At 42.7% G+C, this 24,270-nt stretch overlaps 1 protein-coding gene across 2 annotated transcripts in view; it reads right to left on the bottom strand.

Moving 5' to 3' along the window:
• Nucleotides 1–8,893: 8,893 nt before the first annotated feature.
• Nucleotides 8,894–24,270, bottom strand: part of LOC128694718 (uncharacterized) — a 41,986-nt gene continuing 26,609 nt past the window's right edge. The window contains exons 1-2 of one of the 2 annotated variants that reach the window (XM_053784973.2): nt 11,650–12,213; nt 8,895–10,520 (exon numbers count right to left, since the gene is read on the bottom strand). In XM_053784973.2, the coding sequence (XP_053640948.2) occupies nt 9,486–10,520 (1,035 nt within the window). In that variant the 5' untranslated portion in view covers nt 11,650–12,213 and the 3' untranslated portion in view covers nt 8,895–9,485. Of the gene's footprint in view, nt 10,521–11,649; nt 12,214–24,270 lie in introns of those variants that run through there. The other variant, XM_053784974.2, reaches the window with a different exon arrangement.

The following is a 24,270-nucleotide window of genomic DNA, read 5'->3' as shown; positions in this document are numbered from 1 at the left end:
GGCAATTTGATCGGGCAAATTGGGACCTTTACTCGCAGCTCACTGCTTTTAGTGAGGTTCCTTCTTCATCCTCCATTGATGAGCTCCTACACCTCTTCTCGACGTCAGTTTATACCGCAGCTTCTCATTCTATACCCCAAACCTCAGGCAAGCATTCTCAGAAGTGCGTGCCTTGGTGGTCTCCTGCTTGTGCTTGTGCAGTACGTTTGAAACGCGCTGCATGGGGCAGGTACCGATACAATAGAACCAATGAGAGACTTCTTGATTTTAAGCAGAAGCGTGCGATCGCTCGCCGTGTCATCCGTGATGCTAAACGCACTTGCTGGCGAGACTATGTTTCCACCATCACCTCTGCTTCCTCTATGAGTGCAGTCTGGAAAAAAGTGAGGAAATTGAGTGGTAAATACTCTCCTGACCCGGCTCCTGTTCTACGGGTCGCCGGTATTGATGTAGCAAACCCTCTTGACGTTGCCATTGAAATTGGCACTCGTCTGGTTCGTATTTCCCGGGGGCTCCATCTATGTCCCTCGTTTCTTTCCTCAAAGTCTGCCAGAGAGTTAGTACCCTTGGACTTTTCTTCTCTCAGAGAAGAACAGTATAATGTGCCTTTTACACTTCAGGAACTGGAGGCAACACTCTCAGCTTGCCGATCATCGGCAGCTGGACCTGACGACATTCATATTCGTATGTTACAACATTTACATCAGTCAGCCCTTGTAGTCCTCTTACACCTCTTCAATCTTATTTGGGCACAAGGCGTTCTTCCCCAGCTGTGGAAATCTGCCATTGTTCTCCCTTTCCGCAAGCCGGGTACTACAGGACATGATGCCTCCCACTATCGTCCCATCGCTCTTACTAGTGCAGTTTGCAAAGTGATGGAACGTCTGGTAAATCGCCGTTTAATGTGGTATTTAGAGACACACAACAGTCTCTCCGCTAGTCAATATGGCTTTCGTAAGGGCCGTTCTACCATAGACCCCTTACTACGCTTGGATACGTATGTTCGTAATGCCTTTGCAAATAATCACTCAGTTATTGCCATATTTATACTTACTTTATTATACTTAGAGGTATAATATTTTGGCCCAAGAGCACTCCTTAGGCCTCCGAGACAATCTACCATCCTTCCTTAAGAACTTTTTAACTGACAGACACTTTCGTGTTCGAGTCAATAATGTGCTTTCCCCGGACTTCGTCCAAGCTGAAGGTGTCCCTCAGGGATGTGTTCTAAGCACAACACTTTTTCTCCTTGCTATAAATGATTTGGCCTCTGTTCTTCCACCCAATATTTGGTCATCACTCTATGTTGATGACTTCGCTATTGCTTGTGCAGGCGCTGACTGTCATCTCATTGCAGTTTCTCTCCAGCATGCGGTCGACCGTGTTTCCACTTGGGCCACCACGCATGGGTTTAAATTTTCCAGTACCAAAACTCACCAAATTACTTTCACTAGATGCTCTGTCATCTCCGATCATCCTTTGTATCTCTATGGCTCTCGTATCCCCGAACGTGATACAGTCAGGTTTCTAGGCCTCCTCTTTGACCATAGGTTATCCTGGAAACCTCACATTACCTCTCTGAAGGCAACTTGTCACAGCCGGCTAAACCTTCTTAAAATCCTTGCTCATCTTTCCTGGGGAGCTGATCGTCGAACTCTGCTTCGCCTACATTCAACCCTCGTTTTATCGAAACTCGATTATGGTGACCAGATTTATTCAGCGGCCTCTCCTGCTACTCTCTCTAGCCTTAACCCCATCCATCACCAAGGATTACGTTTATGCCTTGGTGCTTTTCGCTCTTCCCCTGTTGAGAGCCTCTATGCAGAAGCGAATGTTCCATCCTTGTCTGATCGCCGTGATGCCCATTGCCTTCACTACTATGTACGCTCTCACGATCTCCACAATCCTTCCATTTATAGAATGGTCACCGATATTAGTAGACATTCTTTATTTGTTCGCCGCCCCTGTTTGCTCCGTCCCTTTTCTCTTCGCCTACATTCGCTCTTGTCTTCCCTTCAGTTACCACCTTTATATGTTCATGTAGCATCTCACTTTTCTCTACCCCCCTGGGAAGTTCCAGCTGTTCGGGTCTGTTCTTTCTCACTCCCTTGCTCGAAAGCCCAACTGCCTACGGTGGCTTCCCGCTCTCTTTTTCTTGATCACTTCCACTCTCATTCTCATGCCATCGCTGTGTACACAGATGGCTCTAAGTCTTCAGACGGTGTCGGATTCGCAGCAGTGTTTCCGGACAGCGTCGTGCGAGGGCATTTACTATCTTCGGCTAGCATTTTTACTGCTGAATTGTATGCCATTCTTGCAGCACTTATTCGTATCGCATCTATGCCTGTGTCATCATTTGTGGTAGTCTCAGACTCCCTTAGTGCTCTACAGGCTGTACGAAAATTTGATACATCTCACCCCCTAGTTCTCCGTATCCAACTTTGGCTACGCCGTATCTCTACCAAGCATAAAGATATTGTTTTTTGTTGGGTCCCTGGTCATGTCGACGTACAGGGCAATGAACAGGCAGACACTGCTGCGCGGTCAGCAGTACATGACCTACCAATTTCCTATAGAGGTGTTCCATTTCTGGACTATTTTGCTGCAATAGCTACCCACCTTCACACCCGTTGGCAACAACGTTGGTCAACTCTGCTCGGTAACAAACTTCATTCTATTAAACCGAGCATAGGTTACTGGCCGTCTTCTTGTCATCAGCGACGAGGTTGGGAGACCACTCTCTCCCACCTTCGCATTGGCCACACTCGTCTTACTCATGGGTATCTCATGGAGAGGCACCCTGTTCCTCTCTGTGAGCAGTGTCAAGTTCCAGTATCGATTAGCCACATTCTGTTAGACTGCCCTCTCTATCAACGAGCACGCAGAATTTACCTCCAACGTCGTCTTCGTTCTACTACTCTCTCTTTACCTTCCCTTCTTGCTGATGGACCCTCCTTTAATCCTGACTCTCTCATTGACTTCTTGACAACGACTGATTTACTCCACAAACTCTGATGATGATACCTTTCGCACTCCCCTCAGCCCTTTCTAGTTCAGTCTCTTGCTGCCCTTTACCCTTTCACCATCCACTGCCCCGCTGTTATCCGTAACCTATTACTCATCCATCTCCCTTTTGCCACCTGATGCCCTCGCTTCCTTCCTGCCCTGCAGCGCTGTATAGCCCTTGTGGCTTAGCGCTTCTTTTTTATTATAATAATCCCCATACTTTAATCCCACACTAGCATTTACTTTTACTTCTCCATCTATAAATATGTTAACCATGGTGACATTACACATCCCTGAGAAGTAATCTCCCTCTCTTCTACACTCGAACCTGAGCCTCACTATCCTCATAAAAACTCTTTACATCATTTAGTAACTTATTACTTATTCCATACACTTGCAACTGCCACATTGCTTCACTAAATCCATAAATACAATGAAAACTTCCCTATCTTTTTTTTTTAAGTATTGTTCTATCTAGGCTGGAATATTGCTGCACATTAACAGCACCTTTCAAGGCAGGTGAAATTGCTGACCTAGAAAATGTACAGAGAACCTTCATGGCGCGCATAACGGAGATAAAACACCTCAATTACTGGGACCGCTTGAAGTTCCTAAACCTGTATTCCCTGGAACGCAGGCGGGAGAGATACATGATTATATACACCTGGAAAATCCTAGAGGGACTAGTACCGAACTTGCACACGAAAATCACTCACTACGAAAGCAAAAGACTTGGCAGACGATGCAATATCCCCCCAATGAAAAGCAGGGGTGTCACTAGCACGTTAAGAGACCATACAATAAGTGTCAGGGGCCCGAGACTGTTCAACTGCCTCCCACCCCTCAGGGAAGGTTCCTTGATGTTGGTGAGGGGCTCTTGATTTAGGGAATTGGATCTGTGCTCCAGTTCCCCGAATTAAGCCTGAATGCCTTTCACGTCCCTCCCAGGCGCTGTATAATCCTACGGGTTTAGCGCTTCCCCTTGATTATAATAATAATCAACTGCCTCCCAGCATACATAAGGGGGATTACCAACAGACCCCTGGCAGTCTTCAAGCTGGCACTGGACAAGCACCTAAATTCGGTTCCTGACTAGCCGGGCTGTGGCTTGTACGTTGGTTTGCGTGCAGCCAGCAGCAACAGCCTGGTTGATCAGGCTCTGATCCACCAGGAGGCCTGGTCACAGACCGGGCAGCGGGGGCGTTGACCCCCGGAACTCTCTCCAGGTAAACTCCAGGTATATGCTTCAATGTAAACACTTGATCTACACATCCCCTACCCATTCTAAAACCTCCTTGTTCATCTGCACCCGTCGTTTAGCGCTTCTTTGATTATAATAACGTTCATCTGCAATCCTGTTCTGTCTTACCGCTTAATTTTTTCAATAATAACCCTACCATACACTTTACCTGGTATACTCAGTAAACTTTTTCCCCTATAATTTTTACAATCCCTTTGTCCCCCTTCCCTCTTTATAAAGGAACTATACTCTTACAGCTTTTGCTCGCGTAACTTAAAAAGTCCTGGCTCCTAAAGGCTGCTCAACCTGCTGTCTAGGGGTAATAATATTTAACATTAAAAAAAAATAGGGCCAGCATGTACCCTCATACAAATTATGAAGCATAAATTTAACGTCAATAATTTATTATAAGGAAAGACAAAAAACTCGTCTATACAAAAATATGATATATTAATAGTAACGTATATACAACCTACAATCTACTCTTACTACAACTTCACCTTTACTCCAGTTTACATTAGCTCACTAGCACACTGCTACTAGTAACACGAAATATATAAAAGTTTATAACCAGGGAGGCTCCATGACACCCCCCCCCCCCCACTTCCTCCTCCTGCTGGTCTATCTACCAGCAGGCAAAACATCATATCAGTACTCTCCCAAAACTTAAACAGGCTTCTGCACACTATGGCCTTACAGGTAAACATGAAAGCACTTAAACACAAAATAACCTACAGTATACACTAAAGAAATCGCCAAACCACCTACTCCACTACATCTTGCTCCCTTCGCTGTGCTTCACCTACTGAACCAAACACTCGCCACTCCTCTGGCCAGGCCACTCTGCCTGTTTACCTGGAGTTTACCTGGAGAGAGTTCCGGGGGTCAACGCCCCCGCGGCCCGGTCTGTGACCAGGCCTCCTGGTGGATCAGAGCCTGATCAACCAGGCTGTTGCTGCTGGCTGCACGCAAACCAACGTACTGGTCAGGAACCGACTTTAGGTGCTTGTCCAGTGCCAGCTTGAAGACTGCCAGGGGTCTGTTGGTAATCCCCCTTATGTATGCTGGGAGGCAGTTGAACAGTCTCGGGCCCCTGACACTTATTGTATGGTCTCTTAACGTGCTAGTGACACCCCTGCTTTTCATTGGGGGATGTTGCATCGTCTGCCAAGTCTTTTGCTTTCGTAGTGAGTGATTTTCGTTTGCAAGTTCGGCACTAGTCCCTCTAGGATTTTCCAGGTGTATATAATCATGTATCTCTCCCGCCTGCATTCCAGGGAATACAGTTTTAGGAACCTCAAGCACTCCCAGTAATTGAGGTGTTTTATCTCCGTTATGCGCGCCGTGAAGGTTCTCTGTACATTTTCTAGGTCAGCAATTTCACCTGCCTTGAAAGGTGCTGTTAGTGTGCAGCAATATTCCAGCCTAGATAGAACAAGTGACCTGAAGAGTGTCATCATGGGCTTGGCCTCCCTAGTTTTGAAGGTTCTCATTATCCATCCTGTCACTTTTCTAGCAGATGCGATTGATACAATGTTATGGTCCTTGAAGGTGAGATCTTCCGACATGATCATTCCCAGGTCTTCGACGTTGGTGTTTCGCTCTATTTTGTGGCCAGAATTTGTTTTGTACTCTGATGAAGATTTAATTTCCTCGTGTTTACCATATCTGAGTAATTGAAATTTCTCATCGTTGAACTTCATATTGTTTTCTGCAGCCCACTGAAAGATTTGGTTGATGTCCGCCTGGAGCCTTGCAGTGTCTGCAATGGAAGACACTGTCATGCAGATTCGGGTGTCATCTGCAAAGGAAGACACGGTGCTGTGGCTGACATCCTTGTCTATGTCGGATATAAGGATGAGGAACAAGATGGGAGCGAGTACTGTGTCTTGTGGAACAGAGCTTTTCACCGTAGCTGCCTCGGACTTTACTCTGTTGACGACTACTCTCTGTGTTCTGTTAGTGAGGAAATTATAGATCCATCGACCGACTTTTCCTGTTATTCCTTTAGCACGCATTTTGTGCGCTATTACGCCATCGTCACACTTGTCGAACGCTTTTGCAAAGTCTGTATATATTACATCTGCATTCTTTTTGTCTTCTAGTGCATCTAGGACCTTGTCGTAGTGATCCAGTAGTTGAGACAGACAGGAGCGACCTGTTCTAAACCCATGTTGCCCTGGGTTGTGTAACTGATGGGTTTCTAGATGGGTGGTGATCTTGCTTCTTAGGACCCTTTCAAAGATTTTTATGATATGGGATGTTAGTGCTATCGGTCTGTAGTTCTTTGCTGTTGCTTTACTGCCCCCTTTGTGGAGTGGGGCTATGTCTGTTGTTTTTAGTAACTGTGGGACGACCCCCGTGTCCATGCTCCCTCTCCATAGGATGGAAAAGGCTCGTGATAGGGGTTTCTTGCAGTTCTTGATGAACACGGAGTTCCATGAGTCTGGCCCTGGGACAGAGTGCATGGGCATGTCATTTATCGCCTGTTCGAAGTCATTTGGCGTCAGGATAACATCGGATAGGCTTGTGTTAACCAAATTCTGTGGCTCTCTCATAAAAAATTAATTTTGATCTTCGACTCTCAGTCTGGTTAGCGGCTTGCTAAAAACTGAGTCATATTGGGACTTGAGTAGCTCACTGTCCAGGAATAATACGTACGATCCCGGAACTATAGAACATTATTTTTTTTTACAATATTTTAAATGCAGCACACTGCGTAATATATACACACTGCCAATCCCTAGGTACATTCCCCTCTTTCATACATTTATTGAACAAAAGTACCAACCACACCAAAACTATACCCCCTCCCACCCCTTTTAACATTTGTCATGATCCCATCAGTTCCACCTGCTTTACCCCCATTCGTTCTACCCAGTGCCTCACGCACCTCCACCCCCCCCCCCCATTCACATCCAGCTTTTCTTCACTCCTAAAAGATGCTATGCCTCCCTGGCCAATGCATGAAATTACTGCCTCCCTCTCTTCATCAACATTTAGCAGTTCCTCAAAATATTCCCACCATCTTCCCAATACCTTCAGCTCCCCATCTAGTAACTCTCCTATTTTGTTTTTAACTGACGAATCCATTTGTTCCCTAGGCTGCCTTAACCTATTTATTTCACTTTAAAATTTCATCTTATGTTCAGCAAAATTTGCTGATAATGCCTCACCCATTATCATTTGCTCTCCTTTTGCATGTTTTTTTTTTTCAATATGCTGGCCATCTCCCACCGAGGCAGGGTGACCCAAAAAAAGAAAGACTTTCATTATCATTCAACACTTTCACCATCATTCACACATAATCACTGACTTTGCAAAAGTTTGATAATATTGTTGGAAAAATGTGATATTGGCCGCAGACTTTTAATGTAAGTGTACCTTGCGATTAAGAAAGGCTCTCTCTCTCTCTCTCTCTCCTCCTTACCTCCCCCCCCTCTCTCTCCTCCTTACCTCCCCTCCCCCCTCTCTCTCCCCCTCAGTGCTTAGATGTGATTATAATAATTCTCACACAGTATATTTCCATATCAAAATATTATATTACTTCTAAATGTAATTACCCTTCCATTCTTTGTATTTATCTTGATTACGCAACTCATTCCCCCAGCGTTGTACAACCCCTACGGGTTTAGCGCTTCCCCATAAATATAATAATCATAATTCAGTTTTAGATGTTTCTTTTTGTTTTGTCTTCAAGCCGAGGATGATGAAGGTGTCTCCTATGAGAGGTTCTACACTTATAATAATATAACAGAGGGATTAGTACCGAACTTGCACACGAAAATCAATCCCTATGAAAGCAAAAGACTCGGCAGACGATGCAACACCCCCCCAATGAAAAGCAGGGGTGTCACTAGCACGTTAAGAGAGACAATAAGTGTCAGGGGCCCAAGACTGTTCAACTGCCTCCCAGCATACCTAAGGGGGATTACCAATAGAGCCCTGGCTGTCTTCGGGAAGGCGCTGGACAGGCACCTAAAGTCAGTGCCTGTCCAGCCGGGCTGTGGTTCGTACGTCGGGTTGCGTGCGGCCAACAGTAACAGCCTGGTTGATCTGGCCCTGATCCACCATGAGACCTGGTCACAGACTGGGCCAAGGGGGGGTTGACCCCCGAAACCCTCTCCAGGTATATATATATATATATATATATATATATATATATATATATATATATATATATATATATAGTGTGTCGTGCCGAATAGGTAAAATTTGCTATTTTGGCTTTAGCAACGCTCTTCTTGCCGAATAAGACGAGCGCAAATTTGTGTATGCAATAATTTTCGCAAAAATCATTCTGAACCTAACGAAAAAATATATTTCAGTGTGCTTGTTTATTATTAAATTATTGTAAACTTATTTAAAATATATTTAGTTGGATTAGGCTAAATTAAATTGCGCTTGTTACAACAAGGTTCTTTTTGTACAAAATTATTTATTTTAACATAAACATACATGAAAAAATATATCTTTAAACGTACAAGAGAAACTTTAAGGACTTAATTTTAAACGAGTTCCTGCTAATATATATATATATATATATATATATATATATATATATATATATATATATATATATATATATATATATATATATATATATATATATATATATATATATATATATATATATATATATATATACACACCCGGGTTCGATTCCCGGCGGGTGGAAATTCCGACACGTTTCCTTACACCTATTGTCCTGTTCACCTAGCAGCAAATAGGTACCTGGGTGTTAGTCGACTGGTGTGGGTCGCATCCTGGGGGACAAGATTAAGGACCACAATGGAAATAAGTTAGACAGTCCTCGATGACGCACTGACTTTCTTGGGTTATCCTGGGTGGCTAACCCTCCGGGGTTAAAAATCCGAACGAAATCTTATCTTATCTTATATATATGTACATATATACAATATGTAATTTGTTTTCCATCAAAGCTAAACAGTAACATACTGACTGCGAAGCTCGTCAATATAATTATCACTGGTATAAGTCCAGGTTCTTTGTAAGTGTCGACCAGGACCAAAAAAACTCCTAGTGAAGTTGTCACAGATCCATTTCACTGTGATACCATAAATCTACATCAGTCTAAATTTGTATATATCACTTTAAAACTCTTCTTTTCCCATTTGTCCTTGGGTTTTCATTCTGTAACTAATTTTTCATTTAAATATACCGAACATAATTACATGTTAGGAATAGGTACTTGGTGTCGAGAAACTACACTCGGCTATTAAGTAAAACATATATAAATTTTGTAGTGCAGAATCACCAATAAAATTAGTAAACCCTTATATAAAGTATGAAAGTAGATGGGGGCTCTAGAAGCCTGAAAAAACAAATCGTCGATATTCTCTATGTACTTGACCTTGTCTGTCATTTCAATCATGGTTGAATTTGTACCTCTAGCGGTCGCTTCACATTTCTGAAGGGCTAAAATAGCTTCATTTTGAAGAATATAGGTGATATTAAACGGAGTAGCTGCTGTAATAAAAACTCCACAGGCAGTAACATTGATCCGTAGTTCATGTAGCGTGTTGTTGAGGTGCTTATGTTGATTAGGGTAAGATGTACAGGAACACTTGTGGCTGGGCACAGTCAACTCCACGGTCTTGTCATCATCAAGTCTCACGTTAATTTTATCATAGTTTATCATCATGTGGTGGACCACCCCGCCCTCACACAAGGTTAAGTTACTTGTACACACATTCAGATCAAGATGTGTGTTACTAGTGGTATCTAGAGGTATTTTGAGCGTATGGTGGTAGTGACGGCTCTGTCTGGGATCTTCTGAGGGTGTAAATTCCGTAACGTGGCAGCTCACGTTCATTTGACTTTTAGAAATCTTCCAGGACAAGCCTTCGTCATTCAATAGTTTCTCGTAGAGAAGAGTTGAGGTGGAATGCATAGACTCGTCCATACAGCTACACTCACTCTCCTGCACATAACTAATGGCGTACCTGACACAGGTTGCGTTGTCCACGTAACCAAATGTCTTGTTGGTGGATCTTAAACCCTTCAGCTGGGTCGAACCTTCGCACCTCTGAAAATCCGGAGAACACAATTGTACACGCAGGATACTTTTGTTCTGAGGCAAGTGGTTGAGTAGGAACTCCTTTTCGGATTCTAAGAGACTTTTCTCTTCAGAGATGAAGGTCTTGAAGCTCTTGAAGACGTGAAGGAAAGTGGTGGCATAATTGAGTCTGGCCTGGTCAGCCAGGGAAGGCGGTGACAACACCACCACCACCATTAACACCATCACCAGCATCTGTTAAGGCAAAGATCACTTGTCAATGTTGAGCATTACGAGGTTTAATAACGCTTATCGAATCTTTTAACACAGAATAACCCAATCAAAATAATAATAATAATAATAATAATATGTATTAATATAATACTACTACTATTATAATATGTATTATAACAATCTCTGGAAGGTAGAGGTAGTGTGTGTTAGCCTCGTGAGATCTGTTGCTAACTTTTTCAATCACTGGATCTCTTATTAACAGAGGTTACATTATTTTAAGATGCATTACATACCTGGAGTTTACCTGGAGAGAGTTCCGGGGGTCAACGCCCCCGCGGCCCGGTCTGTGACCAGGCCTCCTGGTGGATCAGAGCCTGATCAACCAGGCTGTTGCTGCTGGCTGCACGCAAACCAACGTACGAGCCACAGCCCGGCTGATCAGGAACTGACTTTAGGTGCTTGTCCAGTGCCAGCTTGAAGACTGCCAGGGGTCTGTTGGTAATCCCCCTTATGTATGCTGGGAGGCCCACATCAGTATACAGACCGAAACAAACCTTAAAAGTTTATTTAGTGTAAATCTAACTTCTTATTTTTCAATACATGTCTCCTCCCCCCCCCCCCCAAAAAAAAAAAATGTGCACGGGCGCGCGTTGAAAGAAGCCTCAATCTACAGAAATTACGAGATAAATGTTCATGTTCACTGATTTATAATAATGACTAATTGCCGTTGTTATCTGGAAGTGACTCAATCAATGTACTAGGTATTAGTCCGTCCGTCGGGTTGCATGTGGCCAGCAGTAACATCCTGGTTGATCAGGTCCTGATCCACCACGGGGTCTGGTCACACACACACGGGACCAGGAGCTTGGACTCGACCCCTGCAACCTCAACTAGGTGAGTACACACACACACACACACACACACACACACACACACACACACATATATATATATATATATATATATATATATATATATATATATATATATATATATATATATATATATATATATATATATATATATATATATATATATATATATATATATATACGGTATATGTGAACTGTAGATGCGTAAATATAAAAGACGTACACATCTTTTTGTGTATTTTTGTACGAAATAAAGATGACTGATTAACTACACTTGCCTTACTCTGTGGAGTTACGTCAGGTGTACTAGATGCTAGTGTGAGAGCATGGAGCACCTGCCCACCCTACAGTGTTCCACGTCACACTACTACAGATGCTTGGTGGAGTGCTGGCAGAAGCGGACTATGCCTTAACCTTCCCGAACATCCGTCACTTCTCGGGTTGGCTCATTAACTGCTGAGGGCCAGACGCGTGTATTCACTGCTCAGCTAAGGCGCGTTCCGTTTTCGTTTCAATCTTTGTGTAGAGGTTATGACTTCAGTTTTTCGTAACATTTTCTCAGTTTTTTTTATACCCAGTCCAGTGGCCCATCGGGCATTGCCAAAATACCTGTATGGCAAGTCCGCCTCTGAGTTCCACGTCACGCTACTACAGATGCTTAGTGGAGTGCAGGAAACACGTGCCCAGTCAACAGTGTTCCACGTCACGCAACTACAGACACTTGGTGGAGAGCAGGAAACACATCCCCACTCTACAGTATTTATATTACAAATCCTTGGTGGAGTGCAAGTAATACGTGCTTACCCTACAATGCCTCGCGTAACTCTGCTTGGCGTGGTTTTATCTTATCTATTTTACCAATAGGATGAGATGCACTAAAGTAAAAATTACCAATTCAGTATTTCCTGTGTTCTTATCGTAACAGCTAACAATGAAGTCGTAAGGGATGGGATGGGCGCCGCCCCGGGTGACACCACAGAGCCTCTAAAGGTGACGACACTAATACACAAAACAGTGATGCAGCAACATAAGAGAAAAATCCTTCAAATTCAAATTCAAATTCAAAGTTTATTCTCTATAAGGATTACAATGCTGAGTTTACAGAAATTCGGTTATTGTTTGGTTTACATGTAGTAAAATTGTGATTACAGAGTGTACCACTAGAACGCTTAGCATGGCTAGGCATTTCGGGCATACTTAGTTTTATTCTTAATTGTAAAATATTACAAATTATGAGGTAAGTTGGTATTATGGCTAAGTGACTAAATACTAGTTTGTGAGTTTAGCAATATGAATGCTTTTGTTTTGGCACAGTACATAGTTTCAGTATTGGAGTATCACAGGATTCATTATTTTAAGACTGAGATTAATATTTCTGTTTACGGTCAAATGAGTGAGTGTAAGTGTGAACCACCAGGTGGTATTCGTGTAGTTAGTTGACGGGGTGTATCAGGGAGATAAGATGTTTTCTAATGGTAGTTTTGAAGGTGATGAATGTGTCTGCAGTTCTAGAGTTCTCAGGTAGGGTATTCCAGATTTTAGGGCCTTTGACATACATTGAATTTTTGTAAAGGTTTAGTCGGACACGGGGAATGTCGTAGAGATGTTTGTGTCTGGTGTTATGCCTGTGGGTTCTGTCACAACTATCAAGAAAGCGTTTTAGGTCAAGGTTGATATTAGAGTTTAAGGCCCTGTAGATGTAGATTGCACAGTAGTAAGTGTGGATGTACTGAACTGGGAGTAAGTTTAGATCTATGAAGAGTGGGGGGGTGTGTTGCCAGGGATGGGATTTAGTGATTATTCTTACTGCAGCTTTTTGTTGGGTTATTATTGGCTTTAGGTGTGTTGCTGCAGTTGATCCCCAAGCACAAATAGCATAGGTGAGGTATGGATAAATAAGTGAGTGGTATAGTGTGAGAAGGGCATTTTGCGGCACGTAGTATCGTATCTTGGAGAGGATCCCAACCGTTTTGGATACTTTTTTGGCTATATGCTGGATATGGGTGCTGAAATTCAGGTTGTTGTCAAGGTATAAGCCTAGGAATTTTCCCCCATTATTTCTGGTAATTAGAGTGTTGTCAATCTTAATGTTAATTTGTGCATCTCCTGCTCTGCTACCAAACATAATATAGTAGGTTCTGTCAGTGTTAAGCGTAAGTTTATTGGCTGTCATCCAAGTCGATATTTTAATCAGCTCCTCATTCACAATGGTGTTGAGGGTGGCAAGATTAGGGTGAGAGATGACATAAGTCGTGTCATCAGCAAAGAGAATGGGTTTCAGGTGTTGGGATACGTTTGGAAGGTCATTGATGTATATGAGGAAGAGCCTATTTTATGATTACAGAGTACAAATAGGCCTATATAGGGAATAATCATTGATTTTGATGTGATAGATGACTGCAGGATTGAAAGCAAGGAAATGTAATATCAGATTCACTGAGATGTTACCTGTACTCAAGGTCAAATCGGATCTAGTGTTTTTCTGATATTGCAAAGTTTTTTTTTGTTTTTTTTTTCTCTCTCTCTCATTGTTGAAAATGAATAAATGTAGGATCTGTTGGCTGTACTCAGTGATATTTGAGTTTGTTTCCTTAATATTACTACGATTATTTATCTTATTATTAAAGTTGAAAAGTATTCTCCTATTCGGTTTATGGTCCTTAAACGTTCTCATTACTAAACATTAGTCACTGGTGGGCAATGTGCAGTAGTGACGTAACTGGTCAGGCAGTAGTGACGTAACTGGTCAGGCAGTAGTGACGTAACTGGTCAGGCAGTAGTGACGTAACTGGTCAGGCAGTAGTGACGTAACTGGTCAGGCAGTAGTGACGTAACTGGTCAGGCAGTAGTGACGTAACTGGTCAGGCAGTAGTGACAACTGGTCAGGCAGTAGTGACGTAACTGGTCAGGCAGTAGTGACGTAACTGGTCAGGCAGTAGTGACATAACTGGTCAGGCAGTAGTGACGTAACTGGTCAGGCAGTAGTGACGTAACTGGTCAGGCAGTAGTGACGTAACTGGTCAGGCAGTAGTGACAACTGGTCAGGCAGTAGTGACAACTGGTCAGGCAGTAGTGACAACTGGTCAGGCAGTAGTGACGTAACTGGTCAGGCAGTAGTGACAACTGGTCAGGCAGTAGTGACGTAACTGGTCAGGCAGTAGTGACAACTGGTCAGGCAGTAGTGACGTAACTGGTCAGGCAGTAGTGACAACTGGTCAGGCAGTAGTGACAACTGGTCAGGCAGTAGTGACAACTGGTCAGGCAGTAGTGACGTAACTGGTCAGGCAGTAGTGACAACTGGTCAGGCAGTAGTGACGTAACTGGTCAGGCAGTAGTGACAACTGGTCAGGCAGTAGTGACGTAACTGGTCAGGCAGTAGTGACAACTGGTCAGGCAGTAGTGACAACTGGTCAGGCAGTAGTGACAACTGGTCAGGCAGTAGTGACGTAACTGGTCAGGCAGTAGTGACACTGGTCAGGCTGTGACAACTGGTCAGGCAGTAGTGACAGTAGTGACGTAACTGGACGTAACTGGTCAGGCAGTAGTGACAACTGGTCAGGCAGTAGTGACGTAACTGGTCAGGCAGTAGTGACAACTGGTCAGGCAGTAGTGACAACTGGTCAGGCAGTAGTGACAACTGGTCAGGCAGTAGTGACGTAACTGGTCAGGCAGTAGTGACAACTGGTCAGGCAGTAGTGACGTAACTGGTCAGGCAGTAGTGACAACTGGTCAGGCAGTAGTGACGTAACTGGTCAGGCAGTAGTGACAACTGGTCAGGCAGTAGTGACAACTGGTCAGGCAGTAGTGACAACTGGTCAGGCAGTAGTGACGTAACTGGTCAGGCAGTAGTGACAACTGGTCAGGCAGTAGTGACGTAACTGGTCAGGCAGTAGTGACAACTGGTCAGGCAGTAGTGACGTAACTGGTCAGGCAGTAGTGACAACTGGTCAGGCAGTAGTGACAACTGGTCAGGCAGTAGTGACGTAACTGGTCAGGCAGTAGTGACAACTGGTCAGGCAGTAATGACAACTGGTCAGGCAGTAGTGACGTAACTGGTCAGGCAGTAGTGACAACTGGTCAGGCAGTAGTGACGTAACTGGAGTTTACTCCCCCTATCCTCCCGCCATTGGATTTCACAGAGGTGGCACCAAAGATGCCGCCCCTGGTGACACCAACCCCAGTAATGCCACTGACAACTAATTTGTTTTCATAATTAGCGATCATATGAGAATTTTGCAAGTCCTGAAAATTGAGGCAGGATGGGATTAGTGTCATCGGAATTTTCTTCCCAGTGCTTACACTTGTATTAGATTCCCAGGATAAAGAACGCATGTTTACATATTTAACCTAGAGATGTGTTTGGGTCACTATGCGATCTAAGAAGTTTTAAAAACAGGTTAGATAAATACATGAGTGGGTGTGAGTTGGACCTAACTAGCTTGTGATACTGGGTCAGATGCCGTGCTCCTTCCTTAAGTGAATGTGACCTGACCTGCCTAGGTTGGAGCGTTGGTTTGGGATGGCGGGGGACTTGGACCTGCCTCGCATAGGCCATTAGGCCTGCTGCAGTGTTTCTTCTTTCTAATGTTCTTTATGTTAATTCCTCGTATCTCATCCTCAGCCTCCTGTATCTCAGTGCTCGCAAGAGGCATAATAGGTGTACCTCAGAATTCTCAAGAGGCAGAAGAGCTGGAGCTCAACATTCATAATTAAGAAACCTAGGAGCTATAACTCAACTCTTCAAGCAAGTCCAGGAGCTGGAGATCAGCAACTTTAAAAGGCCCCGGAGATTAAACATATTTAAGATTTGTAGTAACTGTTGCTAAACATCCTCAAAAAGGCCTAAGAGCTGTAGCTCAACACCCTTAAGAAGGCCAGGAACTGGAATTTAGCCCAGCCTAATGAAATGCAGCATATGGAAATCTTTATTCAGGAAACGTTTCGCCACACAGTGGCTTCATCAGTCCAATACAAAGAGGAAGGCGTAAGGAGAGGAGGAGAATGAGGTAATCAGTCCCTCCTCCTCTCCTTACGCCTTCCTCTTTGTATTGGACTGATGAAGCCACTGTGTGGCGAAACGTTTCCTGAATAAAGATTTCCATATGCTGCATAAGTGTCTCAATCTTCAACTTGTCGGTTTTTCAAACCATTCATCACAGCCCAGCCTAATATTGCCAGAGCTGACCTCAACGCCAGATGCTCCCTGATAAGTCCCTTACATGTACATGTACTTTTATATACAAAACACTCCGTATACAAGAGGTACGTATTGATAATCAGTATCAGCAGAATACATACTGTGATTAAAAAAAAAAAAGAGCACAACCGTATATCGAGAAAATATAATCCTTAAAGCAACATTCATTTTAGTATTACAGTCTGATGGAATTCGTTAAGATCACTAAATTTAAATTTTCCTAACGCTATTTACAAATGACGTACCTCGAAGATGCCATTAAGGAGGAGAACGTCTGAAAAACAAAGGTGTGTTTTTCAATGTGGTTTTCCAATGGTTTTCGTAATCGTGTAAAAAATTTACATTTATTCTATTGATGACAAGTTGCAATAGTACCGGCCGTGAGTCCTCGTCCACTTGGTTCGGTGGTAAGGAGATTGTCTCAAGCAAAAGGACTTGGGCTTGATCACTAGGCAAGGCCAGAGACTGATTGTTTGGTTAAGAACCACGAGATTTATTAACACTGTATTTCTCCTGTACACCAGTTAAGAATACTCTAATCTCTAATTAAAGTTAAATCTCCGTATACATATATATATATATATATATATATATATATATATATATATATATATATATATATATATATATATACATATACATATATATATATATATATATATATATATATATATATATATATATATATATATATAATATATATATATATATATATATATAAGATGGGGTCCACCTCTGGTGTAAATTGTGGGACCCATAGCCTCGGAGAAGTGGATAAAAAGGCTTCAAGGAAGAATATTTGGATTTCTTCCTGAAGCCATTTGAATATTCCACTTCCCCTACCACCCCATCTTTTAAACTATTTTTTTTTTTTACCAATAGGAATATTTTATTACATAATATGGCACAGAAGGTTTAAGAGATACATTGTTGATATAAAGGTGGCATATACGGTACATGTTGTTACGTGTGTATCACCGATTATAAGGCGAAAATCTCATCCAGCTCCTCAGAGCTGGGGCGTGTGCCCAAAATGCAGCATGCATTACCCCTTTGAACAGCCGCGCTGAGCCGCTGGAACAGAAAACTAGCTGCCCTGGGATCCCTAGTTACCCTGATGAGTCTTTTTCCCAGCTCCTTAAGGAAATTAGATGCACTCTTTCCCCATGAGCCAAGGGTCTCTGAGCCTATGGGAACAAACATATAATGATGGGCAAGTTCTCCATATTTTCTAGACTTTTGGGACTCCCTAAAGCTGGCAGCTGCCCCTCCTTCCTCCCTGGTGTATTGGAGATAGGTATCAGCCAAGGTAGATGCACATGTATAGTCCCACACCACCTGCTTCCCATCTGTCCAGGCTTGAAGGGTGATACCATCTGGACGCTTCTGGCTGCCATCAGATCTGCATAGTTGGGGTGGCTCCCTTACTGCTGGGCATCCAGCTGTTGTGAGGCTCCTCCTGATAATGTTATTAACCTCCTCATGTCTTGCAATCTTTCCCTCGGATTTACGGCACACAAGACCATGGTACCCGAATCGGTCTGCTGCTTCACTGCCACAAATACACCTGTGTTCGGCGAGAATAGGGGCGGCAAGTCGAAGGGCAACACCGATGCGGATGGTCTGTGGGTCGAGGCGTGTGCCAAGGCTGGAGTTGGGAACAGCCAACAGAAAGTCCCCAGCATGAGGGGCTCTCACTGCCAGCAGGCGGGCTCTATCCTTCCCTGACACACTCTGAAGCATCGTTGAGGCTATATTTTCCACTATTGGACCATCCCAGTGCGATTGTTTGTAGTTGTTGGGGGGAGCAGGTCTGGTTTCTGAGCCCGTTAGATTATCCCAGATCATTGCTCCGTCAATGAATTTTTGGTCCTGGGCTCCAATCTTGTCCCTAAGATGTTCAGGGAGAATCGCTGCTACAAGCTCTCTGGATGCAATACACGAGGACAGAAAAGCAGGTAACGCAATCTGTGATGACTTGCGGACACCAATGCCTCCTAGTCTGACTGGAAGTGTAGCTTGGTTCCACTGCCCGTCTTCTAGAGTAAGGTTAAGTACTTTCGTAAAAATCTGCCTCAGAATGCTGTCATATTCGTGCAGTATAGGGTTATCATATGAAGGTGCACATCTTAGGAAATATGTCAACCTGGGCAGACTCAAGCACTTTGTGAGAAGGTACAAGGCATCGTGGGTGTCCAGATTGCCTATTCGTTGTTCCATTCTCCTTAACTCTTCCAATTTCTTCCTGAGAATTGTGTCAATGGCATTGCTTCCCAGAGGTGCTCCTAGCAAGACACTATTTGTGGGGGCAATGACTGCTGCTCCTGGTAGTTTTGATCTCACTGCATTTATCACTTGTTGACTGACTGAGATGATTTCACATTTGGATGGATTCAGGATGAGACCCATTTCCTGTCCCCGTGTCATTACCTGTGTAAGGTCATGTAGGAGGGACTCCTTTGTACCTGCTAGTGTGCCATCATCTAGGAACCAGATGTTTAGCTCGCTGGTCAGTCTGACTGTGATTTCCCTAACTGCAATACAGAAGAGAAATGGTGCAAGAGGATCTCCTTGTTGGACACCCTCCGATGATGTGATTTCATGCTCTCCAAAGAGAAGCATTGATTCCTTGCTATACCCAGCTGAAACAAAAGGGAAGAGACCAGGGAAATGTTCTTGTACTGCTGCTAATACCACGTCTCTTTTCAGGAGATTGAACGCATTCTTGAAATCTAATTTTACCACTGCATTGTCCTCAGGCAGGTTGTTGATATATGCCCTTGTTGCATGAACCGCTGCTTCACTTCCTTGAGAGACCCCAAAGCCAAGCTGGTTTGGTTGAAGCATCATGGCTGCCTGTGCACGAATACTTCGGACAGCAGCTTTGGATACGAGGCGGCGTAACGTGTTGCCTACTGCAACTGGCCGAATTCCTCCATCCCTCTTTTTAAGTGCACAAAGTGTTGCACCAAAAAAGAAAGGTCTAATTTCATCAGGAATCAGACCAGCCAAGGAATTGTTGACGAACCTTGTGATCTCTGAAAGCAGTGTCTCTGCAATTTCCCCAATAACTGGATTAACCATTTCCTTTAAATGCTGTGGCCTTATTCCAGTGTAACCCCCAGCAGAGCCAGATGGGAACGACATTATATATTAACAAATGTTCACATAGAATAAAAAATATATAGGGGGTGGTAGGAGAAGAAAATATTCAAACAGCTCCGGGGAGAACCTTGAGTTTTCTCTGAGGTACGTTTATTGTCTTCTCTGAGGATGAGGGTCCCCATTCCAGCTATAGAGGTGGTACTTCCCTATATAATGTTTATTATATATATATATATATATATATATATATATATATATATATATATATATATATATATATATATATATATATATATATATATATATATATATATATATACAGGAAAGACTGTGCTATAACTTAAATTGCCAGGCATACCATCTAAAGGGAATAAAAAGATACAAAACATCCAGGCCATGGGAAAACCTGGGTAGCCACAGCCACTCAAGAGGGAGAGGTTTTTTAGTGCCAGGAAGGAAAAAAAACTGGCAGGAAATGGCAGAAATCGTACACCAAATCCAGTCATTCCTGGAGTGGAACCACAGTCGATGGCCTCCACTCCAAACCAACAGATACAGATACTAATGCCGGAAAAAAAATCCCCCCCCCCCAGTACCAACAATACCACCAGTCCGATAACATTCTTCTTTGCAAATGTACAGGGTCTAAAGCCAGCAACAAACAACAAAATACCTTTCATCCGTGGACTGCTTGCAGAGGCAAAGGCAATGTTCGCGGCTTTCACTGAGACCCACATAAAGGATCACTTGGACAACGAAATATGGATCCCAGGTTACAACCTATACAGATGTGACAGAGTGAACAGGCAAAAGGGGGGGGGGGGGGGTTGGCCTGTACATTGCAGAGTCACTTGTTTGCACAGAACTGCTTAATGCCTCAAATGATGTAGTGGAAGTTTTAGCAGTAAAGGTCGAGAACCAAAACCTAGTCATTGTGGTAGTCTACAAGCCTCCGGATGCAACATCCCAGCAATTCCACGAACAGCTGTTAAAAATTGACCACTGTCTGGAAAATCTTCCAGCTCCTGCACCCAACATCTTGCTCCTGGGGGATTTCAACTTAAGGCACCTAAAATGGAGGAATATAGCAAATAATATTGTTGCAGTAATAACACCAGGAGGCAGCTCTGATGAAAACTCACACTCACACGAGCTTTTAAATCTCTGCACAAAATTCAATTTAAACCAGCAAATAATAGAGCCTACTAGACTGGAGAATACACTAGACCTCATCTTCACTAACAATGATGATCTGATAAGAAATGTCACCATATCAAAAACAATATACTCAGATCACAACATAATTGAGGTTCAGACATGTATGCGTGGAGCCCCAGACCGACATAATGAGACTAGTCACGAGGGAGCATTCACCAAATTCAACTTCAATAACAAAAACATAAAGTGGGACCAAGTAAACCAAGTCCTAACCGATATAAGCTGGGAAGATATACTAAGCAACACAGACCCCAACTTATGCCTAGAACAGATTAACTCGGTGGCACTCGATGTATGCACAAGGCTTATTCCTCTAAGAAAAAGGAGGAGTAGATGTAAAATAGAAAGAGACAGGCGCTCCCTTTACAGGCGACGGAAAAGAATAACAGAGCGGCTAAAAGAGGTCAATATATCTGAAATGCGTAGGGAGACACTGGTCAGAGAAATAGCAAGCATCGAACTCAAGCTAAAGGAATCTTATAGGAGTCAGGAATCGCGGGAAGAACTAAAAGCCATAAATGAAATCGAAAGAAACCCAAAGTATTTCTTCTCCTATGCCAAATCAAAGTCGAGAACAACGTCCAGTATTGGGCCCCTACTTAAACAAGATGGGTCCTACACAGATGACAGCAAGGAAATGAGTGAGCTACTCAAGTCCCAATATGACTCAGTTTTTAGCAAGCCGCTAACCAGACTGAGAGTCGAAGATCAAAATGAATTTTTTATGAGAGAGCCACAAAATTTGGTTAACACAAGCCTATCCGATGTTATCCTGACGCCAAATGACTTCGAACAGGCGATAAATGACATGCCCATGCACTCTGCCCCAGGGCCATACTCACGGAACTCCGTGTTCATCAAGAACTGCAAGAAGCCCCTATCACGACCCTTTTCCATCCTATGGAGAGGGAGCATGGACAAGGGGGTCGTCCCACAGTTACTAAAAATAACAGACATAGCCCCACTCCACAAAAGGGGCAGTAAAGCAACAGCAAAGAACTACAGACCAATAGCACTAACATCCCATATCATAAAAATCTTTGAAAGGGTCCTAAGAAGCAAGATCACCACCCATCTAGAAACCCATCAGTTACACAACCCAGGGCAACATGGGTTTAGAACAGGTTGCTCCTGTCTGTCTCAACTATTGGATCACTACGACAAGGTCCTAAATGCACTAGAAATCCTAGAGGGACTAGTACCGAACTTGCACACGAAAATCACTCACTACGAAAGCAAAAGACTTGGCAGACGATGCAACATCCCCCCAATGAAAAGCAGGGGTGTCACTAGCACGTTAAGAGACCATACAATAAGTGTCAGGGGCCCGAGACTGTTCAACTGCCTCCCAGCATACATAAGGGGGATTACTAACAGACCCCTGGCAGTCTTCAAGCTGGCACTGGACAAGCACCTAAAGTCGGTTCCTGACCAGCCGGGCTGTGGCTCGTACGTTGGTTTGCGTGCAGCCAGCAGTAATAGCCTGGTTGATCAGGCTCTGATCCACCAGGAGGCCTGGTCACAGACCGGGCCGCGGGGGCGTTGACCCCCGGAACTCTCTCCAGGTATATATATATATATATATATATATATATATATATATATATATATATATATATATATATATATATATATATATATATATATACATATATATATATATATATATATATATATATATATATATATATATATGTATTTATATATATATATATATATATATATATATATATATATATATATATATATATATATGTATATATATATATATATATATATAAATAAATTATATATATATATATATATACATATATATATATATACATATATATATATATATATATATATATATATATATATATATATATATATATATATATATATGTATATATATATGTATATATATATATATATGTATATACACGTATATATATATATATATATATATATATATATATATATATATATATATATATATATATATATATATATATATATATATATATATATATATATATATATATATACGTATATATATATGTCGTGCCGAATAGGCAGAATTTGCGATCTTGGCTTAAATAGCATCGTTCATCCTGCCATACAGGACAAGCGAAAATTTGTGTATGCAATAATTTCACCAAAATGATTCTGAACCTAACGTAAAAAATATATTTCACTGAGTTTGTTTAGTATTAAATTATTTTAAACAAATCTATAATATATTTAGTTGGGTTAGGCTAAAATAAATTGTTCTTGTTATAATAAGGTTAGGTAAGTTTTCTAAGATTCTTTTGGTGCAAAATTATTAATTTTTACATTAACATTAATATAAAATATATATCTTTAAACGTATTACCTGGAGTTTACCTGGAGAGAGTTCCGGGGGTCAACGCCCCCGCGGCCCGGTCTGAGACCAGGCCTCCTGGTGGATCAGAGCCTGATCAACCAGGCTGTTGCTGCTGGCTGCACGCAAACCAACATACGAGCCACAGCCCGGCTGATCCGGAACTGACTTTAGGTGCTTGTCCAGTGCCAGCTTGAAGACTGCCAGGGGTCTGTTGGTAATCCCCCTTATGTGTGCTGGGAGGCAGTTGAACAGTCTCGGGCCCCTGACACTTATTGTATGGTCTCTTAACGTGCTAGTGACACCCCTGCTTTTCATTGGGGGGATGGTGCATCGTCTGCCAAGTCTTTTGCTTTCGTAGTGGGTGATTTTCGTGTGCAAGTTCGGTACTAGTCCCTCTAGGATTTTCCAGGTGTATATAATCATGTATCTCTCCCTCCTGCGTTCCAGGGAATACAGGTTTAGGAACCTCAAGCGCTCCCAATAATTGAGGTGTTTTATCTCCGTTATGCGCGCCGTGAAAGTTCTCTGTACATTTTCTAGGTCGGCAATTTCACCTGCCTTGAAAGGTGCTGTTAGTGTGCAGCAATATTCCAGCCTAGATAGAACAAGTGACCTGAAGAGTGTCATCATGGGCTTGGCCTCCCTAGTTTTGAAGGTTCTCATTATCCATCCTGTCATTTTTCTAGCAGATGCGATTGATACAATGTTATGGTCCTTGAAGGTGAGATCCTCCGACATGATCACTCCCAGGTCTTTGACGTTGGTGTTTCGCTCTATTTTGTGGCCAGAATTTGTTTTGTACTCTGATGAAGATTTAATTTCCTCATGTTTACCATATCTGAGTAATTGAAATTTCTCATCGTTGAACTTCATATTGTTTTCTGCAGCCCACTGAAAGATTTGGTTGATGTCTGCCTGGAGCTTTGCAGTGTCTGCAATGGAAGACACTGTCATGCAGATTCGGGTGTCATCTGCAAAGGAAGACACGGTGCTGTGGCTGACATCCTTGTCTATGTCGGATATAAGGATGAG

This window comes from Cherax quadricarinatus, chromosome 51 (genome assembly GCF_038502225.1).
Source record: "Cherax quadricarinatus isolate ZL_2023a chromosome 51, ASM3850222v1, whole genome shotgun sequence".
Classification (NCBI taxonomy): Eukaryota; Metazoa; Arthropoda; class Malacostraca; order Decapoda; family Parastacidae; genus Cherax; species Cherax quadricarinatus.
Note: the sequence above shows the minus strand (reverse complement) of the source record. Positions and strands in the feature narration are given on the sequence as shown.